The sequence below is a fragment of the Lipotes vexillifer genome, unplaced genomic scaffold (assembly GCF_000442215.2).
Source record: "Lipotes vexillifer unplaced genomic scaffold, Lipotes_vexillifer_v1.1 scaffold681, whole genome shotgun sequence".
NCBI lineage: Eukaryota > Metazoa > Chordata > Mammalia > Artiodactyla > Lipotidae > Lipotes > Lipotes vexillifer.
The window spans coordinates 920,941-946,137 of NW_006791462.1; the positions used below are offsets into that span (position 1 = coordinate 920,941).

General features: G+C 39.5%; 1 protein-coding gene across 6 annotated transcripts in view; it reads left to right on the forward strand.

The window, feature by feature from the left end:
* Window positions 1-25,197, forward strand: part of LAMP2 (lysosome associated membrane protein 2) — a 35,713-nt gene that overhangs the window by 5,045 nt on the left and 5,471 nt on the right. For 2 of the 6 annotated variants that reach the window (XM_007464427.1, XM_007464426.1), the window contains exons 2-8: window positions 6,079-6,197; window positions 6,889-7,102; window positions 11,351-11,509; window positions 12,439-12,626; window positions 13,427-13,549; window positions 16,773-16,836; window positions 17,258-17,422. In XM_007464427.1, the coding sequence (XP_007464489.1) occupies window positions 6,079-6,197; window positions 6,889-7,102; window positions 11,351-11,509; window positions 12,439-12,626; window positions 13,427-13,549; window positions 16,773-16,836; window positions 17,258-17,422 (1,032 nt within the window). Of the gene's footprint in view, window positions 1-6,059; window positions 6,198-6,888; window positions 7,103-11,350; window positions 11,510-12,438; window positions 12,627-13,426; window positions 13,550-16,772; window positions 16,837-17,257; window positions 17,423-20,001; window positions 20,488-25,197 lie in introns of those variants that run through there. The other 4 variants (XM_007464428.1, XM_007464429.1, XM_007464431.1 and 1 more) reach the window with 4 other exon arrangements.

Consider the following 25,197-nt stretch of genomic DNA (forward strand, 5'->3'; position numbering starts at 1 on the left):
AGATTTACCAGAAATCCAGAGTATCAGAAACCGAAACGGTAATTGTACTTATATTAGGAATTGAGGAACAGTCAATTTGACTTAACAGACCTATGAGTTGAAAAGAAAGAGTAAATAGATATTGTTGCCTATGTCCTGATTTTTTTTTTTGGCTTGTTTAGTTTTTAAGACCCTTTGCTCAACCTCATTCTGAATTGATGAGTTTGAGGACAAGAGTCCATAACTAAGTATGATGAAAGTAGACATACCTAAAATTTGGGAAGGATCCCTTTAGGTGCTGTGTTTACTAGAAGGGAAACTTTTTTTTTTTTTTTTTTTTTTTTTTTTGCCGTACACGGGCCTCTCCCTGCTGTGGCCTCTCCCATCACGGGGCTTCGGACGCGCAGGCCCAGCGTCCATGGCTCACGGCCCCAGCCGCTCCGCAGCACGTGGGATCCTCCCGGACCGGGGCACGAACCCGTGTCCCCTGCATCAGCAGGCGGACTCTCAACCATTGCGCCACCAGGGAAGCCCCTAGAAGGGAAACTTTTAAGCTGGAATCTCTAACTTGCTTGGCAAAGTTCTCTTAGTTCTGAAGGGCTTTCATGCTTTCGAAGAATGTATTGGAGAAGTGAAGTACACACTACAATTCTTAGCAAGGTTAACTTGCCCAGAGTCTCACAGCTAGTAAATTGGACTGCCTGATTTGAATTCTAGCTCTTCAATGCCAGTGATGGGACTCTTAATCATCCCATTATATTGCCTCTTAGATCATTGTTTTTTATTGGTTTTGTTTTACCCCTAGTGTTATGTTCCCACCCCACCCCCATATTGTTTACAAATGTATATTTTTCAACTACACTTTGGGTCAAATAGACTTATAAAAACCTAGCCACTTTTTGCAGTGTGCCATGCTTGGAGAACAGAGTTTGTTCTGAGTTCTGAAAGAACCTATAAATGATCTCTTTGGAAACAAGATTAAGAGGATATTTGAATTTGAGAAAGTTGATTTTGCCTTTTTCTTCTCTTTGGAGAATAAACTGTCAGCTCTATAATTACACACTCTAGGATATATTCAGCTGTGGTTTTTTAATGTCAAAGCCTTTTAGACAAAAATGGTTTGGCTATTCGAAAATCAAACACTTCAGTAAGGGTGGAAATGGCTTGCTGAAGATTTTTTTACCAAAGTGTAAATGTTTCAACTATAAACTTAACTTCTGGGAAAAGGATTATTCCTAGCTTGAAATCCATGTCAAAATTTATTGCGAAAAATGGACATGGGGGTTGAGGGAGTATCCAGAAGCCTGATAGGTTGGGTTCATGATTTGGAAGAGCTAAAGGCTCTTCCTGTAATTAGATTAAGCTGTGTTCTGGGTCGTTATTGCATGGTATTTTCACCTTGATCTAATCAATCAGTATTTATTGAGAATCTAATACGTATTCAGCACTGCTAGGAATGATAGGAGATAGAGGGAAGTAATAAACATGGTCTCCCCCACCATGACACTTGTGATGGATGACATTCATATAAAAGACACACTCCTAGGGGCTGTGGCATAGATAAGATCATCTGTTTAAGGGAGCATATTGAAATTCAAATGAGTGGCAGAGACCTTATCAAAAGGGAATCTTGAATCTACCCATGTATATCATTCATTCATGGACTTTGTTACTTTTTTATTAGTTAACCAGTTACTTGCTGTATACTATAATTTACCATGGCACATCAGTTTGTTGCAAAGTAACAGTTGAAAACTGTTGTTTTGGAGCTTATGACAGAGGGGAGACAGGATTTACAGGCACAAAATAAATGAGTAACTCATGATAGTGTAAAATACACTAAAGTGTGGGGCTATGCACTATGACTGCTCCTTGAGGGCTTTTGTAGGCAAGGAAATCTTTATGGAGAAAATGGCTGCTGAAAAGTGGACAGCATTATCAGTCTGGGTTCTTAATTGTAAGCAACAGAAATAAAATCTCATTGTTGTTTTTTTTTAAGCAGAAAAGGAATTTATTAAAAAGATATTGGGACATGTGCAAACCCTTTGACCCTGCAATTTCATTCCTAGACACATACCCAATAGACACACATACACCTGTGTTCACCGATTTGTCCATTTGTAATAGAACCAAACTGGAAACTATCCAAATGCCCATCAGCAGTAGCATAGACAAGTAGTGAAAGAAGGCTATACACAGAGAGAAATGACAAACTGCAGTTACACACAACAGCATGGGTGAATCTCACAGACATAATATTGAGTGAAAGAAGCCAGATACAAAAGAGAGCATAGTGAATGATTTCATTTACATCAAGTTGAAAAACAGGCAAAAGTAAACTATACTGTTAGAAGACAGGATGGCAGCTGCCCTTGGGAGGGAAATCATAACTGGAAGGGGGAACAGGGGGACTTTGAGGAGTACTTGGAATGTTCCTGACACAATGTTTCCTGACACAAGCGGGTTCAGTTTGTGAAAATTCTTTGAGCTGTATACTTTGTGCACTTTAAATCCCTTCCGAATGTATGCTGTGTACTTTTCTATATGTAACACATCAGTAAATTTTTACTTTATAAAAAAATGTTCATTAGGTAACTCAGAATTACTGGAGCTCTTGACTGTATACCCCAAAGCCTAGTTCAGTACCCTAACTCATGCCACTGAACTGCACTGCCATCACCAAGCATTAAACTGCAGCTTGCACTGCTGGCCACTGCCATTAGCTGTTCTGGCCTTGTTGCCTGGGACCCTGATCCTGCTGTAGCTACTTCCATCTGAGTGTGATAGTTCCCTTCTTGGCTGCATTTCACCGCCCTCTTATTCAGAATCTGGGGTGGATGCCTTTGCTGGATGGAGCCTAGTATAAGTAAGTGCCATCCTTACCACAAGGGAGGCTGGGAAAGCAAGTATCTAACATTTTCAGCTGTTGTAGTGGGTGGGGATATTTGCCAGAAATTGTAACAAAAAGGCAGGGTGGCGGGTGTTTCAGATTTTGGGACAGCGAGAAAGAGTGAAATCCCTCTTGAGGTGAGCAAGTAGATTTCAAATGTTAGGAGCAGTAGAAGCCTGGGAGGTTGACTAGATAGAGCATGGCGAATGGGTCCAGTGGAGCAAGTTCAGGCAAATTAAAGGGTGTGTTCTGGGAACATGGCTTGAGAGAAGTTGAACGAATAGGGTGGGACAAGATTAAAGATTACTTTGAAAGTCAGGCAGAGGAATTTAAATTTAATGTGGGAATTTTGGAGCCAGTAAAAGGTTTTGATCAAGAAAGTATCCTGAGAGAAGAGGTATTTAATTTTAATTTTTAATTTTAAAAAAAGTTTTTATTTTATTTATTTTTGGCTGTGTTGGGTCTTCGTTGCTATGCGCGGGCTTTCTCTAGTTGCGGTTCGTTGCGGTGCGCAGGCTTCTCATTGCAGTGGCCTCTCTTGTTGTGGAGCACAGGCTCCAGGCACGCAGATCTCAGTAGTTGTGGCTCGTGGGCTCTAGAGCACAGGCTCAGTAGTTGTGGCGCATGGACTTAGTTGCTTCGTGGCATGTGGGATCTTCCCGGACTAGGGCTCGAACCCCTGTCCCGTGCATTGGCAGGCGGATTCTTAACCACTGCACCACCAGGGAAGCCCCAGGAAGAGGTATTTAAGGACCATTAATCTGACAGCAGTTCTAGGGGTAGCTAGGAGGTATCTGTAGTAAGTTAGGGGTGTGGTGGTGGAGTTGGAATAGAAATAAAAGGCAAGGGATTGGATTTCAGAGGGGATTTGAAGGGAAAAAAATCAATAGGACTTAACAGAGAATGAAGTAGAAGCTAATTCCCAAAACCTTTCGAGCCTGAGTGTTGGGACAAGGTCCTGCCTTTCCTTTCAAGCCAGTGAGGCTGAGAAGGCGGGCTCCGTTTGGAGGAAGTCGAAGAGTAGATTTTCATTGTGGGATTGTTGAGTATGAGGTGATAGGCATTGAGTAAAAGTGGCTCCTGTGCAGTTGGAGATGTAGACCGGGATGCCAAGGAAGCCCTGTGAAGGCATAGATCTCACAGCGACAGGGGCTATGAAGGCATGAGAACAGAATGTTTGGGACCCTCGGAGCATTTCTCAGTTCTCATTTATGGGTTGGCAGATAGACTGTTTTGGTATTAATGTAGTGGCAAATGTGAACCACAACCTGTGCCTTCTGCTCCATAGCGTGGAGTTCTCCACCCCAGCACACGTTGATAGTAATCATTGTTTTACACTGTTTTGTTTGTTACTCTAATATCTTTGGAAAGAAAATGATTAATACGTGCCAGGCTTTTCTTGGTTGTTTCTGATAGTTTTGAACGCTTTGAATATTCACAAGGAGAATATGTTAAAACGAGGGACTTTAAACAAGACCAAGAGAGATTGTGTATGGAAAGCAGGCCTCCAGGTGATTAGAATTCTAAGCTGCAGTTTTCAACACCACTGCAGGGTAGCCTTGGATCAATGATGCCAGCTCCATTCCAGATTGTTCTGAGAAAAGAAAGCCTGTAAAACCTACTTGGGCCTCACAAGGTCTTGTTGGAGCCTTAGCCAATACATTTAGGCATTGTCAGCAACCACAAGCTTTAGCGTATCAGATTCAGGCTTGGTGAGGCAGCCCGGTCTCCAGAGCATGCAGAGCATGACGAGAGCTTTGCGTGCAGCTTGGAAGCTGTTGCTGAGGCATGCCTTCTTGGTATTCCTCTTAGGACTTTATTCTCTGTAGTCTATAGCGTGTCCCCACTTGTAGGTGACGCTGGTGTGCTCAGGTATCATTCAAGGCTATGCAGCTATCTTAACAGGAAACAGCTCACCCCTTGGGTATATGTGTGAGACAGTGAAGAAAATCCTTAGATGGTGGCCCATCATTTCTGCTGCTGGTAAGTGTGCTGGCGTATCGTATTTTGAGTCCTTGGGCTCTTCAGTGTAATAGGTAATGTCCCCATGTTTAACCTAGTCTAGAAGATGAGAGTCAAGTTAGCTGAAAAGTCCCAAGGCTTTTCTGTCCCTGAAAGGTTTCTCTGCTAAAAGAGAGGTAGCAGGTTGAGAATGTAGGAAGGGACTTTAAGTCCATGTCAAAAGATTTTTTTTAAAAATAAATTTATTTATTAGTTTTGGCTGTGTTGAGTCTTCATTGCTGCGCATGGGCTTTCTCTGGTTGCGGCAAGAGGGGGCTACTCTTCGTTGTGGTGCATGGGCTTCTTATTGCGGTGGCTTCTCTTGTTGCGGAGCACGGGCTCAGTAGTTGTGGTTTGCGGGCTCTAGAGCGCAGGCTCAGTAGTTGTGGCGCACAGGCATAGTTGCTCCGTGGCATGTGGGATCTTCCTGGACCAGGGCTCAAACACATGTCCCCTGCATTGGCAGGTGGATTTCTGAACCACTGCGCCACCAGGGAAGTCCCATGTCAAAAGATTAATTAGGCTTCCTAATCAATTGGATTTTATTATGAAACAAAAATGATGAACGCTGCATTTATAAAAATTAACCTTTTGCTCATGGATCTAACAACCTTTGCAGTACTGTTCCTTTGGTCATGTGGTACACACGCTTAGCCCTGGCCCACATCATCATTTTTTCACATTGGAATAAAATAGTTCACCAAGACTTCTAAGTGTCATAGGTCACATAGCTTGTAACAGGATTTAAAGCAGCAAGACCACAGAAATCAGATCTATCATTATTTATGTAGAGAAAGTTCCACCAGCTGGTTTGAGAAAAGCAGGAGTTGAACACCCCTCCCATGCTTCCCCTTCGCCTCATTTACCTTAAAAAAAAAAAAAGTCCTAACAGGTAAACTATAATTGCCTAAAACAAAACTAGCAAGGCACAGAGTGTGGAAACGAATATTAGGAGGTAAAAGGCAAATGTCACCAGTCTGTGCCATTACCTGAGCATCCTGTGTTGAGTAAACTTCTTGGGGAAGGGGTATTGCTAACTTTATCAACAGGATTTCGATGAAAAGATAATCGCCAAGTTGCCATATATATTAAAAATACTTTGTTTCATTTTAGAGCTGGTTGAACTTCAGTGCTGGATAGAGCTTGTTTTTATTTTATGTATGTTTTGTAGTCCAATTTAAAAATCTTACTCTTTTTAATAAATCTAGGAGCTGTCTCGTCTTATGCATTGGAACTTAATTTGACAGATTCAGAAAACGCCACTTGCCTTTATGCAAAATGGCAGATGAATTTCACAATACGCTATGAGACCACAGACAAACATAATGTAAGTATTTTTGTCTTTGAGTTTTATAGTAGGGATTTACTTCTACTCTTTTTTTAGCCTTTGTATTCATTTATACAAATAAGATTTCATATGTTAACTGACTTAACGTGTAAATTCTGTGGAGCTATTTTAGCATGTACACTTGAAGGTATTCTATTTAGTGTTGGAATGAATATTTTTTATTTTATTTATTTATTTAGGAATGAATATTTTAATTCATCAGTTCTTCAGAGGTTTTTTGGAGTTGGTTAAGGGCAAATAATCTGAAGACTGTATGGTGTTTCAGGTCTATGTACTTCTATTGTGTTTGTAACATGTACTAACATCAAAGCTTGTCCTTTTTTTAATAGCTTGCTATTAAAGTCTCCTTTGGGAGGGGTGGGGTATCCTCTCAATCCTTTTTGCCTTCTTATTTCTTTTGGTTAAGGTCCTGCTTGCTTACAATCTGATTTTTTTAAAAAAATCAACTTAATAACAGAGGTTCAGGCCGGTTTTCCTTTTCCTTTTAGACTTGCGTGGATTTGTCCAGAGGGACTGGTGTGTAGCTGAAGAATATGAGACTGGTCAGCACAGACGGGCCAGGCTGGCCACAGGGGGTGTGAAGTCAACTGCAGTGGCACCCCACTTGGAAATGCTTGTGCTCATTGCTGCCTGTTTGGGCCTAACTCCCAGATTTTTTTTTTTCTTTTAGAAAACTGTAACCATTTCAGACCTTGATGCTGCAACATACAGTGGAAGCTCTTGTGGGGATGACCAGAATGGTCCCAAAATCGCAGTGCAGTTTGGATTTGGTTTTTCCTGGATTGTGAATTTTACAGAGGAGATGTCTTTTTATTCAATTGACAATATCTCATTTTCCTACAACACTAGTGATAACACAACATTTCCTGATGCGAAAGAAAAAGGTAACCTTAAGAATTGGATTGTGTTGTGTTCTCTTGCTCTTGATTAATAATAAAAAGAAATGTAAATAATTTAAAAGCCATCCTTATGCAAGTCTGTCCTCCTGTTTGTAATGGAAACATCATGTCTTTGTATTCCCTTGCATGGCATAGTGTTTGATGCAGTAAGGATATTTGCTGTCATTGCTTGGTGCTTTACTATGTACCATGTATCAATAGTATCCTAAGTGTGTTGCCAGCAGCATCTCACTTAATCTTTAACAGCAACCCTGGGAAGTAGATGTTATCTCAATTTTACAGGTAAAGGGAATGAGGCTTGATGAGATTAGATGTCTTCCCCAAAGGTCACACAAGCTGGTAAGTGCATGAGCTGGTGTTTAAACCAAAGTGCGTTGAGCTTACGGAGTCCATGCACTTAACTACTATTATTTATTTCATTCAATAGTGGGCACTCAACAAGTGTTGAATGAATGAGAAAATCCTTTACCAATAACTATTTTAAATGTGTACAAGTTTAGTAACCTGAGACCAGCAGAAATATTTCATCTTCAAATCTTTTTTACCATTTAGGTAGGATTTTGACTGAAAAGTAAAAAAGGTAAGGGAAAAAAGTTTAAAAAAAAAAAACGTAAGATGACTGAAATCAACATTTGCTGCTATTTTGAGAGAATTTAGGTCAAAATGAACTTGGGAAGGCATTGGGAATTAGGCCATTGTTGTGACTACTAGAACTGAAATGTGTGTTAAAATATTTTGAAGGCATGGATAATGGAGATTTCAATCTTGTTAGGGATATAATTCTCTCCTTTCTCCCCCCTCCACTGAGATTGGGATATTAACACGGTGTTTGTAGTAGCTTTAGCATTTCTCACAGATAGTGTTTCATCCTGACCCCAGAAGCACAGGTAGATGGGCTTTAGTTTCCTGGACTTGGGGATGAGTGATTCATTTGGATTTATGGGATATCAAAAGATCATATTTTAAAGATCCAGAAGTGAATGAGCTCACGTAAAACTTGGGAGGTATCACTAACTGAGACTTGGAAATTAAATCCTAGTTTTCTTTTTACTGATGTCTTCGTTTGAGAGGATAACTAAAGAAAGTTTATTATTGGGTGTCTTGGTATTTAGCTTTCTGCCATATATTGTCTTTCAGAACTAGTATTAGGATTTGCCCCTAACTTTCACCGAGCTTAAAAACTAGTTGGAGAGACAAAGTGAAGTTGTTTACCCAAGTTACATGGATAAATTGGAAAGCATTGAGATCCTTGTGAATTTGTTATTGTTTGTGTTTTGGGCATAGAGGCTTCATAAATCTTTTCTGACAATGTGAGGAAAGCTCTAGACCCTCTCAAAGTACAGAGTAAACTTTGCATATGGTACACAGTCCCTGAGCCCATCAGTGGATGCCTGTGGACAAGAGGTCCTGATGAGGAGCAGAGGTCAGCGTGCATTGAAGGAGTGAGAAAGCTTGGTGTAGAGAAGGAGGACCTGAGCTGAAACTTGGCCTAATGGTAGATTTTGAATAAGTGGAGAATTTTGAGCAGAATATTTCCAGCAGGGGGAAGCATAGTACGCACAGCAGTAATTGGAGAGCTGCCTGATTAAAATGGAGGCTGTACGTGTAGTAGAAGGAAAATCAAGTTGGCTAGGTGCAGTGAGTCTAAATTATAGGGGGCCTTGGAAACCAAGGAAAGGCATTTATAGTTTGATGGGGTAGGCACTGGGGAGCCATTTTAGGTTTTTAAGCAGGAGAATGATGTAACAAAAGCAGAGACAGTGGTTTATAAAGAATGTTCTGCAGGATTAATTGGAAATGAGGAGACTACAGGCAGAGATTCCAGTTTAAGAGGCTGTTATAGGAATCAAGTGATGTAATGAGTAGCCCGACCAAGGGGGGTGGCAGTAAAAGCAGATGAGGTTTAATTTGACAGATTTGATGGAAAAACTGTGGACTCTGAAAGGTTAATGCCAGTCTCTCCCCCCCTTTATTTATTTATTTATTTTTATTTTATTGTTTTTGGCCACGCCGTGCAGCTTGTGGGATCTTAGTTCCCTGAGCAGGGATTGAACCTGTGCCCTCAGCAGTGAAAGCATGGAGTCGTAACCACTAGACCATCAGGGAATTCCCTCATCCCTTTTATTTTTTTATTTATTTATTTTTTTTGCGGTACGCGGGCCTCTCACTGTTGTGGCCTCTCCCGTTGCGGAGCACAGGCTCCGGATGCACAGGCTCAGCGGCCATGGCTCACAGGCCCAGCCGCTCTGCAGCATGTGGGATCTTCCCAGACCAGGGCACGAACCCGTGTCCCCTGCATCGGCAGGCGGACTCTCAACCACTGCGCCACCAGGGAAGCCCATCCCTTTTATTTTAAACAGGGGAAAATGCAATTTTTATTGCTAGCTTCTGTGTAATATTTGCAACTATTTGAGATTTTAAATGGCTTCCTTAAATAGACTGTTGATGATGTTTTTTTTCTTTTTTTAAATAAATTTATTTATTATTTATTTTTGGGTACATTGGGTCTTTGTTGCTGCGTGCAGCTTTCTCTAGTTGTGAGCGGGGGCTACTCTTCATTGCAGTGCACAGGCTTCTCATTGCGGTGGTGGAGCTCGGGCTCTAGGCGTGTGGGCTTCAGTAGTTGTGGCGCACAGGCTTAGTTGCTCCGCGGCATGTGAGATCTTCCCGGACCAGGGATAGAGCCCATGTCCCCTGCATTGGCAGGTGGATTCTTAACGCCTGCACCACCAGGGAAGCTCCACGTGTTTGTATTTGACTAATATATATGTCAATATATGTTCATAAACAATACATCATTTTAAAAATGACATAGTTTTATTTTTTAAAATTTATTTATTTTTGTTGATTTATTTTTGGTTGCATTGGGTCTTCATTGCTGTACACGGGCTTTCCCTAGTTGCGGCGAGCAGGGGGCTACTCCCGGTTGCGGTGCGCGGGCTCCTCATGGAGGTGCCCCACCCCCTTGTTACAGAGCACGGGCTCCAGGCGTGCAGGCTCTAGAGCGCAAGCTCGGCAGTTGTGGCGCACGGGCCTAGTTGCTCCGCAGCATACGGGATCCTCCCAGACCAGGGATCGAACCCATGTCCCCTGCATTGGCAGGCAGATTCTCAACCGCTGCGCCACCAAGAAAGCCCTAAAAATGACATAGTTTTATAGTGTAACTCCAGTATGTCTACAGCTTGTTTTTGCACTCGTTTTGTTTTTGAGGTCTATCTACATACAGCTAGTTCATACATCTATTCACTGATGTTAACAGTGGGAAACAGTTTTGGAGAAAAATGTTCTGGTTCATTGGTTTAAATTTTTTTTTCCTTTGGCCGTTAGGGGGTGCCAAGGCAGCATAAGTCCTGCCTTGCTATGTGATGGAGAGGCACAGAAGGCAGCCTATATTAAGGGCCTTGAATACCTTCCTTCCTTGCTTCTCCAAAAGAAGCTAAGCCATTTGGGTGGATAAGTGTGATCATAGTCTTTTGAAGTTTCACCATATAGGCATTATAATAACTCTGCACAGAAAGGTGGTAACTTATTGCTTTCATATTCTGAAATTTTCCTGAAATGGAATAGTCTTTAAATCCTATCCAGGAAAAGGTTTCGAAAACTCATTTTAGTTACTATAACTTACTTTGGGATAGTAGCACAAAAATAATCGTTGATTATTCCATATCTCTTCTTTGTTTCGTCACTAAGTCCTGTTGATTCTACCTTAGCTCTGTGTCTTCAATTTGGCCTCTTTACTCTCTTCTTACTGCCCCTCACTATCTTGGCTTAGGCAACTCCTCCTCGCCTTTCTCCTTAAGCAGCTCATTGACCTTCTAACTAGTTTCCCTCTTAAATGACTTTCCTTAAAAGTTTTCTGCTCTGCCTAACCTCTACAGTTTTACTATGTTCCTTAAAATAAATGATACATTTGTTATTCCCAGCTTTAAAAACTGAAGCCGACCTTCTATTGCTAACAAAATAAAGCCCAACCTGTCCTTAGATCATAGAAGATGCTTCAAAGTGTGACCACCTGCAACTTATCTTTCCTTCCTAATCCCCATCACGTCTTTCCTCTTACTCCTTGTGTTTCAGCCACAGTGAATTTGTCAGTTCCTGAACAGGCCTTGTCTTTTGTCACTTCAGGAATGGGGCGGGGCAGGCAGACAGAAGAGATGAAAGTCTAATGTATATTTATATGATCACTTTCCTCCTACCTTCTTGGAAATAGCTATTGTTAATCTTCTTTTACAGGAATTTTTACTGTTTCTAACCATGTGGCATTCAGAGTTCCATTGAATGACATCTTTAGATGCAATAGTTTATCAACCTTAGGAAAGAATGATGTTGTCCAGCACTATTGGGATGTTCATGTACAAGCTTTTGTCCAAAATGGCACAGTGAGCACAAAAGGTGAGCACTTAAAAAATATATATTTCTATACTTGGGTCCTAACTTAAGATTAGAGTATACCAGGTAGCTTTAGTTGAAGTCGTTATCTTAAAGCATTTATATGTTAAGACTTACACCTTACACTGCAATGTAAAGTTTTTATAAATAACAGCAATTCTTATTCTCGTGGAACTTGCACTTTTAAGTTTCTGATGTACATGTTGTGGAATGGTCTTTTAAAATGTGCTACCTGCAGTGTTTTCAGTGGATAAAACCTAATCTTTGAACAAATCCTCAGATAGCATTTGATCCTCAGCTCTTCAGCTTTTGAAGATCCAAGACAAAGGCTGAGAAATGGGATTTCTCTGTTCTAATCTTGACTTTTATAAATTGATTTTGTAACTTTTATGTGACTTTATTGGCAATACAATAATTTCTCGTGCACCAGTTCTGGAAAACTATCAACACTTCCTAAGAAGAGGTTGAAATAAAAAGGTTCATTTGTATTTAAATCCTTCAATGATTTTTAAACTTTTTTCAGTTAAAAACAGTATTTTTCCTTATAGTGGTTATATGTGGAAAAGAAGAGGGCAGGCCTAGGTAGGGGCAAACTGTTTTCAAACTTAAACCTCTGATTTTCACCTCAGAGGCAGATGAATTTTGGGGGGAACAAAGGGACTTAAGGGTATGAAAAGATGAGTGTGTGGCCACGTGTGAGTAGATAATGCATTTGTATGTGTCTGGAGCCTGTCTGCCATGTCATAACTCTTTAAGACTGTCTTCATGTGAAGCAGCAGTTTGAGGACCTCTGCCTCATTTAGTTTAAAATAATACTATCAAGATATTCTCTACCCTAAATATAACCCTTTTGGACTTTTATTGTGAGAAATATTTTGCTCTTCCCTGGCCTTATGAATTAAAAAATTTATTTTGTCCTTCGTTTGTTTCAGAGTTTTTGTGTGATAAAGATAAAACTTTAACCACAGTGCCGCCCATCGTTCCCACCACTGTGCCATCTCCTACTACAACACCCTCGCCAAAGGAAAAGCCAGAGGTTGGATCCTATTCAGTTGTAAATAGCAATGGGACATGTCTTCTGGCTACCATGGGGCTGCAGCTGAACATTACTCATGATAAGGTATAGTTGCCTGTTTTTATTGATACATTCTTTCTGTATCTCTTTTCAAATGTAGTGGGTCCAGCCTTCACCCCAAGAGTAGTGTTATTAGAATGATGCAGTTTTAAATAGAGATTTGTGTTGACTTGTAGAGTTTTGATTAATTTGAGTTATTATAACCGTGAAGAGTTAATGTCACTGTCAAGGTGTTGTCTTGGCCAGCAGGAAACCTAGTAGTTTAAAGGATTCTTTGGGGTGTAGATTCTTTTTGCCATCAGTAGATCAGAATACGAGCAGTTGATCTTTATTTCAGTTAGTTTAAAATATAACTCCTTCACACTTTTACCTGAACCACACTAGGTGTGGGACAGTGCAGCTGTTTCTCCAGCTATTTGATGACTTGAATGGTATAGGTAGATAGGTAGATAGAGGTAGGGGTGTACGATGGCACTTCTGGTTGCAGTGCTCCACTGGGGCTACAGAGGGCGTGCCAGCAAACCAGTCCCATTTTCAGAGTCCTGGGACTTTAAACAAGCTAGACAGATGGCTCTTGTGCTCCATTAAAAAAATGTGTTTTCATTTGGCTCATTATTTGAGGAAGCTTTCCTGTTGTCTTCCTCTTTTTTTTTTTAAGTCTTCTGAGTCATAGCTTGAGGACCTGGGCCAGCTTTGAAAGTAAGGTATCATACACTTAAGTATCCATATCTAAGAGACAAAAGGATTTTTTTGTTCTCCACGAACTTGGTCTTATTAGAGTATAAGGTTTTGCTGTAGATTTTTATGGTTCATCTGTAACTCTCTCCCCTCTTCTTCCCCTGAAGGTTGCTTCGGTTATTAACATCAATCCCAACACAACCAACTTCACTGGCAGCTGCCATCCTCAAACTGCTCTACTTAGGCTGAGCAGCAGCAGCATCAAGTATCTGGACTTTGTCTTTGCTGTGGTGAGTAACAGGTTTATCAAAAATTAGGGGAGCACATCTGAAAGTCTAAAAACGGGTGTGTGTGTGTGTGTATTTGTTGAGAGGGATAATTACCTCTATTTTCCATTTCAACACTACTTAATTATAAAGTGTATACAGTCCATTGATCCCTGTTAATCCCTCAGGGTCACTTTGATGTTCTGTGGGCTGGACTCGAATTCTGCTATTCTGTTTTTATGTAGACCTTAGGGTAGGAGTAAGAATTAACCCATATTAAAAAAAAAGTCTAACCTGTCCATATAGATGTATGTTATAATAAAGTTTATTTATAAAAGACAAAGTAAGTTCCATAATATTTTTCTCTATTATTGGTTAGAAAATTCTCATGTTTGTCCGTTATAATATTTTAGGCTTTTTCAAGGCTATACTATTTGTAATAGTATCAGTAATAATGATAGCTAACACTTATTGAGTACTCACTATGTACAAGGCTCTGTGCAAGTACTTTACGTGCATTACGTCAGGATAGTTTATAATGGCAGCATTCAGGTTTTTGTTGTTCATGATCGCATCAAGGGCTGAACCCTAAGCAGAAGTTTCCATGCATGTTCTGCTTCTAGGTAGCATAAATTGATCACTGGGGACCTTTATTTCCACCTCTCAGAAGCAGTTGTTATCCCCATAATTTTTCAAAGGGTGTGTGTGTGTGTGTGTGTGTGTGTGTGTGTGTGTGTGTGTGTGTGTATGTACACATGTTACAGCAGATTGGAATGGGGAAGAGGGGCTATCAATTAGGGAAAATGTTGGACCACCAAAGTTATTGTATAAGGGCCTAAAAAACAGTTTTGCTTTTAAATCGGATTACTCTTATCTAGGGATGGGGAAATAGTCTCAACATCTGATATATGAAAAGTTAGGTATGTCTTTGTTTTGTGTCTGAACTTGGTATTTTGAGTCTAAAGCCTCTTTTCTCTATGGAATATATGCTGAGTAATTGAGGATTATATTTTAGAAAGGTTTATAAAAACCTTCCCTTTTCCAGCATTCAAATAATTACTCCATTGTAGTACGTATATGACCAGTGAATTACTATTAAGAATGTCTAGTTAAGCTTGTCATCTTCGGTGTGATAAGAGCAGGCTTCCCAAGTTACCTCACAGAGATTATATTATAGTCAATAAGAATGAAGAAAGTAATATTTTAGATTCACTCCCTTTTGAGTGATTGAGCTTGATCTTCTTTCTAGCTGAGGTAAGATCCTAAAAGGAACATGGTTTCTTCTGACTCTCATGGGGAAACATGTAATATTTAATGATTACAATATTTAATTGCCCAGCAGACTATTCTAAAATGTAATTCAAAATAGTGACATTTTAACCATGATATAGGCACTTTGAAAAATCAAGAAACATCTGTCACCAGAGTTCAGTGGGGCCCATCTCACCTTCAATCCTATCATGACACTTACTTCTAAGCTTCAGATGCCCATGGATTAGTGGTAAAGATAGCAATGTACTAATAATTACCGTTTTTATGGAAGGCCTTGACTGTCATGCTGGCTTTTGGAATTGATTCTTTGGGCAAGTAGAGTGCTATGGGATGAGTGCTAGACCAGAGGAATATACAAAGTGCTATAAGAGTGTAGAAGAATGAGCCATTAATTCTAGCTAGAGTAGAGTCAGGAGGGTTTAACAGAAGAGATGGCATTTAAGCTGGACCTTCAAGGATGGGTCAGATTTGTACACATGGGGGAGAAGGTGGGGAGTAAGTGAAAAAGTACAAGCTACCCCTGGATAAAGGAACACAATCAAGACCAGGTGGAGAATGAGACATGTAGCATGTTTAGTGAATGATAACTTTGGAAGAGTACTTGGGACTAATTGTAGAGAGCCTTGAATGCCAAGCCAAGGAGAGATGCGATAAGATTGTTCAGGTCCTCTTTATGCTTCCTCCTGAAATTCTCTTAGTCTGCCCCCTGGTTTTCATTCCCTACTGATTCAGGCCTGCATTACCTCTTACCTGGACGTTTCACACAGGCTCCTAACTGGTCCCATCTCTTCCTCCCCTCCCCCAATGTACTTTGGCATCAGCTTGATCTTCCTGAAGCTCAGCTCTTCCTCAGAAACCTGCAGTGGTTCTGTTTTGCCGACAAGAAAACATCTAAATTCCATGCCAGGGTAGTTCAAGCCTCCCCTCCCTGCCATGCAATGTAACCTGCATATCCGGCTTTATGATTCCTTCTTTCCCTTTATATGAATCTCATGCTTCCCTTACCCTGTTCCCTGTGCACGTTCCAGGCTCTGCAGCCAGACTTCCTGGTGCCAAATCCCAGCTCACTGACTACTGTGTAGCCTTGTGGAAGTTACTCAACACCCTCCATAATTCAGTTACAAAATGGGGTGTTGTAATTCTTCCATTCCGTGAAGCCTCATATGTAAAGTTTTAAGAACAGCGCTTGTCACTTTGTAAGTTCTCAAATGCTCGTGTGCTTGTGATTATGCTCATTTTCTGACTACCTTTACTCGTGTGGTTGCTTTCTCGAATACTCGTTTCTGCTCGTTTCCTAATTGAATCCTACCCAATTCAAATGGCCCATTCCTAAGCTTGTGTTATCTTTGCTCCTCCCTTAGTTGGAAGTAACTTCTCGTCTTTTAATTTTCATAACCTATCACTTTTTTGTAATATGGTTATCTATTTATACCTATCTTCTCTTACCTGGCAGATTGCAAACGCGGTGGGGGCAGGAACCGTATCTGGTCCATTTTGATGGCTCCCTGGAACACTTAGATATGTTACCTTGTACATACTAAAAGCACTGAAATAATTAGAATGACTGGCTAATCAGATGAGTGCTTCAGAAAGAAAATAGCAGCGAAGGAAAGGTTAGAGCTGGAGAGGCTGAAAGGCAAGGAGCCCCGTTAAGAGGCTGTTGTGATCCAGGCTAGAGGTGGTGAGGGCTCAGAAAGTGATAGAAAGAATGGAATGGAGGGAGTGAATTGCTGAGTGTCTAAGAACCATATGAGCACACCTCTGGTCCAAAAGTTGGAAACAAAATGAAGAGGGAAAGGGTTTCTGTCACATTTTGAGTCCCTTTACTTAGTTGCAGTTTATTCTACTGGTCCAGGTCTAATCCATGGTTTTATCTTCTGGGTAATAGTATTAGATCCCTTTCTTTCTGTAGACATTAACTGTACCTGTAGACAGTTGTGATGCATTGCTTAACTGGAAGCTCTTTTTCACACAGAAAAATGAAAACCGATTCTATCTAAAGGAGGTGAACGTCAGCATGTATTTGGTTAACGGCTCTGGTAAGCAAAACATTGGCCTCTGGGAAAAAGAGTATGGGTTACACTGAAAGAATAGAAACTGTAATTATCTTGTTACCAAATAGTGCCTTATTTAATGGACCAGAAGATTCTATGTCAAAATTGTACTTTGACCATAACTTAAAATCAGTAACTTAGAACTAGAGTGTTCTATCTTTTGTAGTATCCCATATTTTCAAAGCATGGTACATAATAGTTAAGAATGTGAGTGAGTTTTAGACTGTAGAAACATCTATAGAAAGATACGGAACCTAGTGATCTTAAGAATGGCTTTTTGTGGGCAGACCCTGTACCCTAAGCCCCCATATTTCACAGAAAAATCCTGGGGACTGTCCCTTTTTGTTGTTGTTGTTGTTGTTGATGGGATAAGAAGTTACTAACATGTTTTTTTTTCCCCTTAAAGTTTTTAGCATGGCAAATAACAATCTCAGCTACTGGGATGCCCCCCTGGGAAGTTCTTATATGTGCAACAAAGAGCAGACTGTTTCAGTGTCTGGAGCATTTCAGATAAATACCTTTGATCTAAGGGTTCAGCCTTTCAATGTGATGGAAGGAAAGTATTCTACAGGTAAGAAGCAAGTTTTATTAATAATTTATGGTCTTAGGTTGACTGCTGGGTGGCTTTTCCTTTGAGTCATGGGAATATAAGCACTGAAATACAGTAATATGAATTCACCTCTCGACTCTGTTGTAGAGTTCTCATAGCCTTGAGCAAGTTGCGTAACTATATTTAGCTCATCATTTTGCTCAAATTAGATTTGTTTTGTGATCTCAAAACCATTTGTAACAAAGTTCTTAAAGCTAAAACTGATAGGAGATTTAAGTGAGCTTTACTTAAGGTGTAGACATTTCTCCATGGGTTGTAGTTTGTGGGAAGGGTGGCACTTGGGAGCAGCAGGTTTTTTTGTTTTGTTTTGTTTTTTTTTTGCGGTACGTGGGCCTCTCACTGTCGTGGCCTCTCCCGTGGTGGAGCACAGGCTCAGGACGCTCAGGCTCAGTGGCCATGGCTCACGGGCCCAGCCGCTCTGCGGCATGTGGGATCTTCCCAGACCTGGGCACGAACCCGTGTCCCCTGCATCGGCAGCCGGACTCTCAGCCACTGCGCCACCAGGGAAGCCCCAAGGGAGCAGCAGTTTTTGAGCATCTTGCCTCTGCCTTCTTGGGGCCATCTTCTCGCTGGAAACATTTTCATAGCAGAATTAAAGCAGTTTGGTCTCATTTTGTTAAGACAAAAGATTGCAGTAGGAAAGCCTCAGATATCATGACCCATGTTTTGGCCAGCCAGAAAGATCTGGAGAGTTTTAAAAGCATGTGCCAGTGTGAATGAGGCTTTTTGAAGGTCTACTCAGGGCTAATGGTGGTATTTATCAGATTTTTAGTGAAAGCTTTGTGAAGGGCTTATTACAGTGTGTTTATATGAATATGAAAGATGCATTTGGCATTACAAGATTAAAATTTGCTTGAAGAGGAAAAAGTACATAAAATTCCTTAATTGACTCGTCCTTTAAAACCAATTACTTAAAATTGACGGTTTGTGGATCACAGTTCTGCCCAGCAGAGCCATCCCAGTCATCCACATCCCTTTTAACAATTAATTCTATGGTTTAGAAGGAAATGTGGAAGCTGTGTTTAAAGTGAATGTGCTGTGAGCTGCTCAGCAGTTTTGCAGTAGTGCTGAACACCTAGCCTGACTTGGTTAGGCCAGAATAAATTGGGCTCTTCACCCTACCATTCTTGTGATTAGAAGGGTTAATCACAATTTAAAAGTACTTTCAAGAATTCATTTCCCCCTTTGTCAGTTTTGCTTACGAACTTCAATTATTTTGATCCTTTAATAGTTTTACTTTTGAGTCTTTATCGAGCTCCCCTACATTATTACCTTAATTTTAGGTCCAAATTTGTGTTTAGAACTTAAAATCATTTGCAGTGTAAAATCCGCTCAAGCCTGTTTATCTAGTCAGCTATAATAGACATGAGCTGTGTTTTTTCTCTAATTTGAAACTTTGGTTTTTATGTACGTAGAATTAGAAATGTCACCCAAAGGAGTATACAACATTTAGTACTGATAATGAATGCGTAATCTATTTGTGGAGCTAGGTTCTTGACTGTGGGTACCTATAAATACAACATGCTGGTTACAATTCACTGTTTAGGAGAGGAAATAGACTTTCAGTAAGGTAAGTGTGTCGATTGGATTTTACTGGATCAGACTACTCTCTAGAAATGGGGAAAATAGCCCCCTTGGGCTGCCAGCCCTGACCAGATTGATAAATGTGGTAACCACACTCAAATTAGTAAGAGGTCCCAGTTTCTTGACTTTTGCAGCCACTGAAAGCATATACTTGAAGTCGGGAATCTGCAAACTTTTTCTATAAAGGCTCAGACAGTAAGTGTTAGGGTTTGGAGGCCATGTGGTCTCTGTCACAACTATTCAGCTCTGCTGTTGTAGCATGAAAACAGCCACAGGCAATAAACAAATGAGTGAGGCTCTGTTCCAATAAAGCTTTACTTGTGGATACTGAAACTTGAATTTCATATAATTCTCATGAGTCACAAAATCATCTTCTTTTGTTTTTTTTCCAATCATTTAGAAATGTTCAAAAGGCATTTTTAGCCCTTGGGCCAGATTTGGCTCACGGGCTATAGTTTGCCCGATCTTTGCTCTAAAGGATTCCAGAGCCAGCACGGCTGTTCTAATCCCACAGTTAAACCTTCCTGATCTGCTCCGAGTTTCCCAAAAGACATTCGCTCTACCACTAAGAGTCTAATCCTGCTATGTAGCTATCTGGCTAGATTAGCTCTCTTCATTTCTGATAAAGTAATACTCCTATTTTGGAAAGCACTTGGAATATATACAAAGAAATATAGACACATGTATGTGTTTTACTCATAGATATAAATGAGTATATATTCATATATATCTATATATATACACATACATGAATGAAAGGACAAATAAGGTTTAGGATTTTAATTCTAGGACACTCCATAATTTTATGTAGCTTTATCACTAAAATATACCTGTCTTAATTACTTAAAGTTGATCTTATAAGAGCATTTCTGAATTTTGAATCAACATCTTTTACTTTTGGACATCATTTTTTAAATTATACTCATTATTTGTTACACACTTTTTCTCACCTACAGCCCAAGAGTGTTCGCTGGATGATGACACCATTCTAATACCAATTATAGTTGGTGCTGGTCTTTCAGGCTTGATTATCGTTATAGTGATTGCTTACCTAATTGGCAGAAGAAAAAGTTATGCTGGATATCAGACTCTGTAACACTAATCCACATGCGACTCTGTTACAAAACAATAAAGCAAGTACAAGATCCAAGATCCAACATGCAATACTATTCGATTTAAGGTATATATAGTTGCAGTTCTGATCTTAACAACAGGTGGTACAGAGGATTTCGAACTTAAATAGATAAAAATACCCCTAAAACTATAAACTATAAATTAGTCACATGATTTTGGTTTTCCCAACTAAGGAATTTAAAAGTTATTTCTACAGCAAAAAACATGTGCAAAATCACGTGGATTATAGATTCTATTTTATTGTCTTGAATTAGTACTGCATTGTTCTCACTTTAAACATTCTGACTAGAAATATACAGCTTAGGAAAGGGTTAACCGCACCTCCACAGGTAGTCGATTTGAGACAACACATTCTACGGTGGATTTGTACTTGCTCCTTTGCATTTTTTGGTGATTTTGTTTGCAGGTTAACTTAGCTGCTTTGGCATTGCTGTGTATTTGACTATGAGAGATATGCCAATAGATTTGAACAGGGTCTAGTATTATTATGTTCTTAGCAATGCATGCTTTTCTAATGCCTTTTGAATACATTTGTATTTAATGTGGCTGTAGTGACAAAAGATACAAAAGCTTTAAAATTTTGGAATAGGTGTTAATCTTATTGTTTAATCTTTTTAAGAAAAAAACTGGATATTTCCGTCTTTTAAATTGTAAGACACAAGACTATTCCAACTGGGCATTTCAATCCATTTTCTAGATGTTTTAGAGATAATTGCTAGGCAGTGCCAATTTGGGGTGTTAGTCCTTTGTCCCCATAAATTGGCTTCTACATGCAGTGCTAAAATTAATGTAGATTTCTCTTTAGCTTTCTAGTATCCTTGTTGGTGATGGTTTGTTTTATTCTCTTCTTTTCTTTTCCTTAAAGAAGAAATGCCAGTATGTCCTAGAACCTAGATAAAGAACTTGCACCTAACCCAAAAGTCTTGGCCTTCTCTTTGTTCATGAAAAAGCTGTTCTTTGTTTCCAGCTTGTGTTGATTGCTACAACATTTACTAATTTGGCTTTCACATTTAAATAGTTCTGTGCTACTCAAAACTTACATTATTATTGTTCATTATGGTAGCATCATCATTAATTCATGTACTTTGTGTTCAGTTCTGTGCTCTGGGGAGTTGCACCAATTGTCCATTTAACCTGCACCACCTAATGTTTATGTGAGAAAGCAAAACATTTCTCCTTGATAGTTAGCACATCAAGTATTTCTTGCTGCTTCTGTGTTTCTTTCTTTTTTTTTGGTATTGAGATGGCTGAGCAAATATTAAAAAATTGTTAACATGCAGCAGTATACGGCAGGTTCCGTGTTTTGGGGAATGGGAGATTATGTGTGCCTCCCATTCACTAGAAAATGAGGTATCTGGGTTCCAAAATGTTGTTTGCGTTGAATAAATTTGGTGGTCTAGTGACACACACACAGAGGCAATTGCATGTTAGCATGTGTATGTCTATAACTACCTTTCGAGTTATATTGGCATGATAAATATTTTCTCCCACCTAAATTTGCTCTCTGTTTAGAGTAGCCTGAAAATCTTACTGGCTCAGAATAAAGATTCCTAACTAAGCCCCTCTCTAAAAGCTACATTGAGCTGCATTGCCAGCTTAAGGCACTTTTTAAAGGCTAAATATAAATCTGATTTTTAAAAAATATTTTTTATTTAAATAGTGTTTTAGTGTAAGATTGTTAACGTTGTAAGAATGGATAATGCTTGCAAGAATGTGAGCCTTAGATATTTCTCATGAGTCAAAACAAAGCAGCTTTTTTAAAAAATAAAAATTGGAAGCACAAGTGGGTGGCACACTGGCTTAATGCTGTTAATGTTTCTAAAAGTTTCTACCTTTAGATTATATATCTGATTTATATTAAGATACCTCTAATTAGTACTGTTTTATAGAAAATCTGACTTAATTGAATATTTTTGTATTTTACATGGGCCAGTTTATATGCTATCATTTACACTATCATTTCCCATAGCCATGTGTTCTTTGTACCTTTTGTAGTTTTGCTTTAACGGATTTACACCTTGATGATCTAACACTCTGTTTGGTTTCTGGGTGTTTTTCATGGGTTAGCATTTGTATAAAGAAACTGGTCCATGTAAATACTTTCCATGTTTTTTCCTCAGATGTTTAAACCACTAGTTGATGTATGGTATTTCTCTTCAGATATTTGCCTGTCCATTTGCTCAACAATATTGCTTCTAAAACAAACAATAAAGATTCTTTTATTTCTTAAGGAAATTTGCTCACATTTCTTTCCCATTGGCTAAAGTCTAGATTTTGTATACTACATAATGGCAATTTCTTCCAAAAGGAAAAACTTAAGAAATGCTTAGAAGTAGAATTAATTATTTCCAGAATGTTCTGTGTATTACTGTCTGGAAGAGTGGTCCCATACGTAGGTCCCTACTGATGTTGGAGTAGCTATAGAGTAAGAATCAGGTCTGGGATGAGACTGTGTGGCGTGCGCGCGCGCGCGCGTGTGGTGTGTGTGTGTGTGTGTGTGTGTGTGTGTGTGTGTGTGTGTGTGTGTGTGTGTGTGTGTGTGTGTGTGTGTGGTGTAAACTCCCCAGCTGAATCTAATGTTTAGGCAATTAGGAAACCAGTGATCTAGAATATTTATTTCATAGTAAAAGTGACAGAATATCTCTGTACACTTTTCTCAGGTCCTAAATTGAGGCTGATGTTTAGTATCTGTACATTTCGGCCACACAAACTGACCTATTGATCCGAGCCAAAATAGGATTGTGTGTAATCTTTTTTTTTTTTTTTTTTTTTTTTTTGCGGTACGCGGGCCTCTCACTGTTGTGGCCTCTCCCATTGCGGAGCACAGGCTCCGGACGTGCAGGCTCAGCGGCCATGGCTCACGGGCCCAGCCGCTCTGCAGCACGTGGGATCTTCCCGGACCGGGGCACGAACCCGTGTCCCCTGCATCGGCAGGTGGACTCTCAACCACTGCGCCACCAGGGAAGCCCTAATCTTTCTCAGATCACCTTAAAATGCTTGAACCTTCCAATTTCCAGATAGCTTCCCAGTCCAGCTTAGTATATCACACACAAAAATTTAGCAGCCTGGCTAGTTGCTTTCCCCTGGATTACCCAGTTAAGCCACGTGACTGCCAGTTAGTCATCAGAGCTCCCAGCTCTACTAGCTACCATGTGACTTGGTCAAGCTACTCAACTGGGGTCTCTCTCATTTTTTCATCTGGGGACTGAGGGCTGTTAAGTCCTGTTACTCTTATTTCTTTGAGTGATAGTTTTTCATTTCAATGAAGAAAAATATACATTTGAGTATTTTTAGAAGGAACCTGATTAGAAGCTACTTCTTAGGCATCAAGAACATATTTACATACAGTGTAAAACACACCATCTGAAGTTTCTTGCGTTTTTTAAGGAGGAATTATTGTGAGACTCAGATATTTTTAGGATTATAGCCTTTTATCTCTGTTTATTTAGAAAGATAATGTTACATTGTCTTGGGCTCAGCTCTCTCCTACCTGTCTCCTGATCTTTTACCCTGGTACATAACTTTCTGCATCAATAATTACCATATCTTATTTTTGAAACTAGTATAGAGTAACTTCAAGTATCTTTTCCGATTCATGTAATATATTTCAAACAGTTTGACTATAGATCTAAAAGGTATATAATAGATAAGATGTCACATAAGGATGTGCTTCTAAATGCTGATTCTTCCAAAGAGAATTTTTGACACATTGGTTTTGAAGAGGTGTTTGTTTTAGACTTTATTATAAATGTACATCTCGGCTTTTCAGCCCTCACACTGAAAACTGTATTTGAAAAATTTCTGAACTAACAGAAAATTGAAGATAAACAGCATTTTAAAAATCTCCATGAACCTTTCCATTGAGATTTCAATGGTCCATGAAACTTTGTCTTTAAAAATCTTCATTTGCTTCCGTGACTATTAAACTCTTCTACAAATACACTTTTCCTTTCCCCAGAAAGGTCTCAAGTGTACATTAGGCAAATAGATCAGGTCAAAATGACTTATAGAATGAGGTTTTCTTTTCTTGGATGTGATTTTATTAAAATTACTGTTTTACCAAAATTTCTTTCCATTACCTAAAGAATTTTTAAAGGCCGAGTTCATAAAAATCAATAATTATTATAAATTAATACTTCACATACTAACTGAGAGCATTTTAAGTAAATGACAGCATCTAGAAAGATCTTTGTATTAGCAGAATTGCCTTTTTGATCTACTCTGGGAATATTTGTCTTGCATGAAAGCCTTAAGAAAGCCTTATTGGCAGTATTTATGAAAGACCTTTCAGTACTAGGTCAAATACCCAATTTGGGAAAGAGGAGTATGAATTCATTGCCAGAATAAGAAATTCATCTAATGAATTTTTTAAAAACCAAGTTATATTAAATCCAAGGCATAATACTTTATGGTCATGTCACCTAATAGTTTATATGCTGGGTGGTAATTTGGGAAATTGAAGGGGAGGAGCTAACTGGGTGCTCTTAACACCACATATTCACAAGTCACATCTGGCAACCTCAGCTATCTGGATTTTTAACAAAACCAAGAAGCAAGTAAAAAAGATCATTGAGCTGGCAGCCAAAATTGATGTCATAACATCCATAAACTCTAGGATTGCATCTTGTTCCCAGTTATTGCCCCAGAGACTAGCAAAAGGCTGGCACATTTCTTACATGCAAACACAATCAGATGTGCCTTGCAGCTATTCATTTTTATTTTCGGCACAGTTCTAATAAGTTTAATTCTCTGATTTATCAATCCCTGGTAAATTGCAAGCTAGGAGGAGAACTAGGGCAATAAGAGGCAAGGAAATGGAAAATAGAAGCGGTGGTTCAACACGCTAGCCACCTCCTCTCTCTGCAAACATATCTCCATCTGCACTATCCCTTTCTTCTCCAGTCTCAGTAGGTTTTCTTCTGGTCAGTGCTTCTGGAATCCCATTTCCCCTGCCTCCCAGGAGACTTTGTACCAGCGTCTTCAACCTGTAACATGCTCGTGGCTCTTTCCCTCATCCT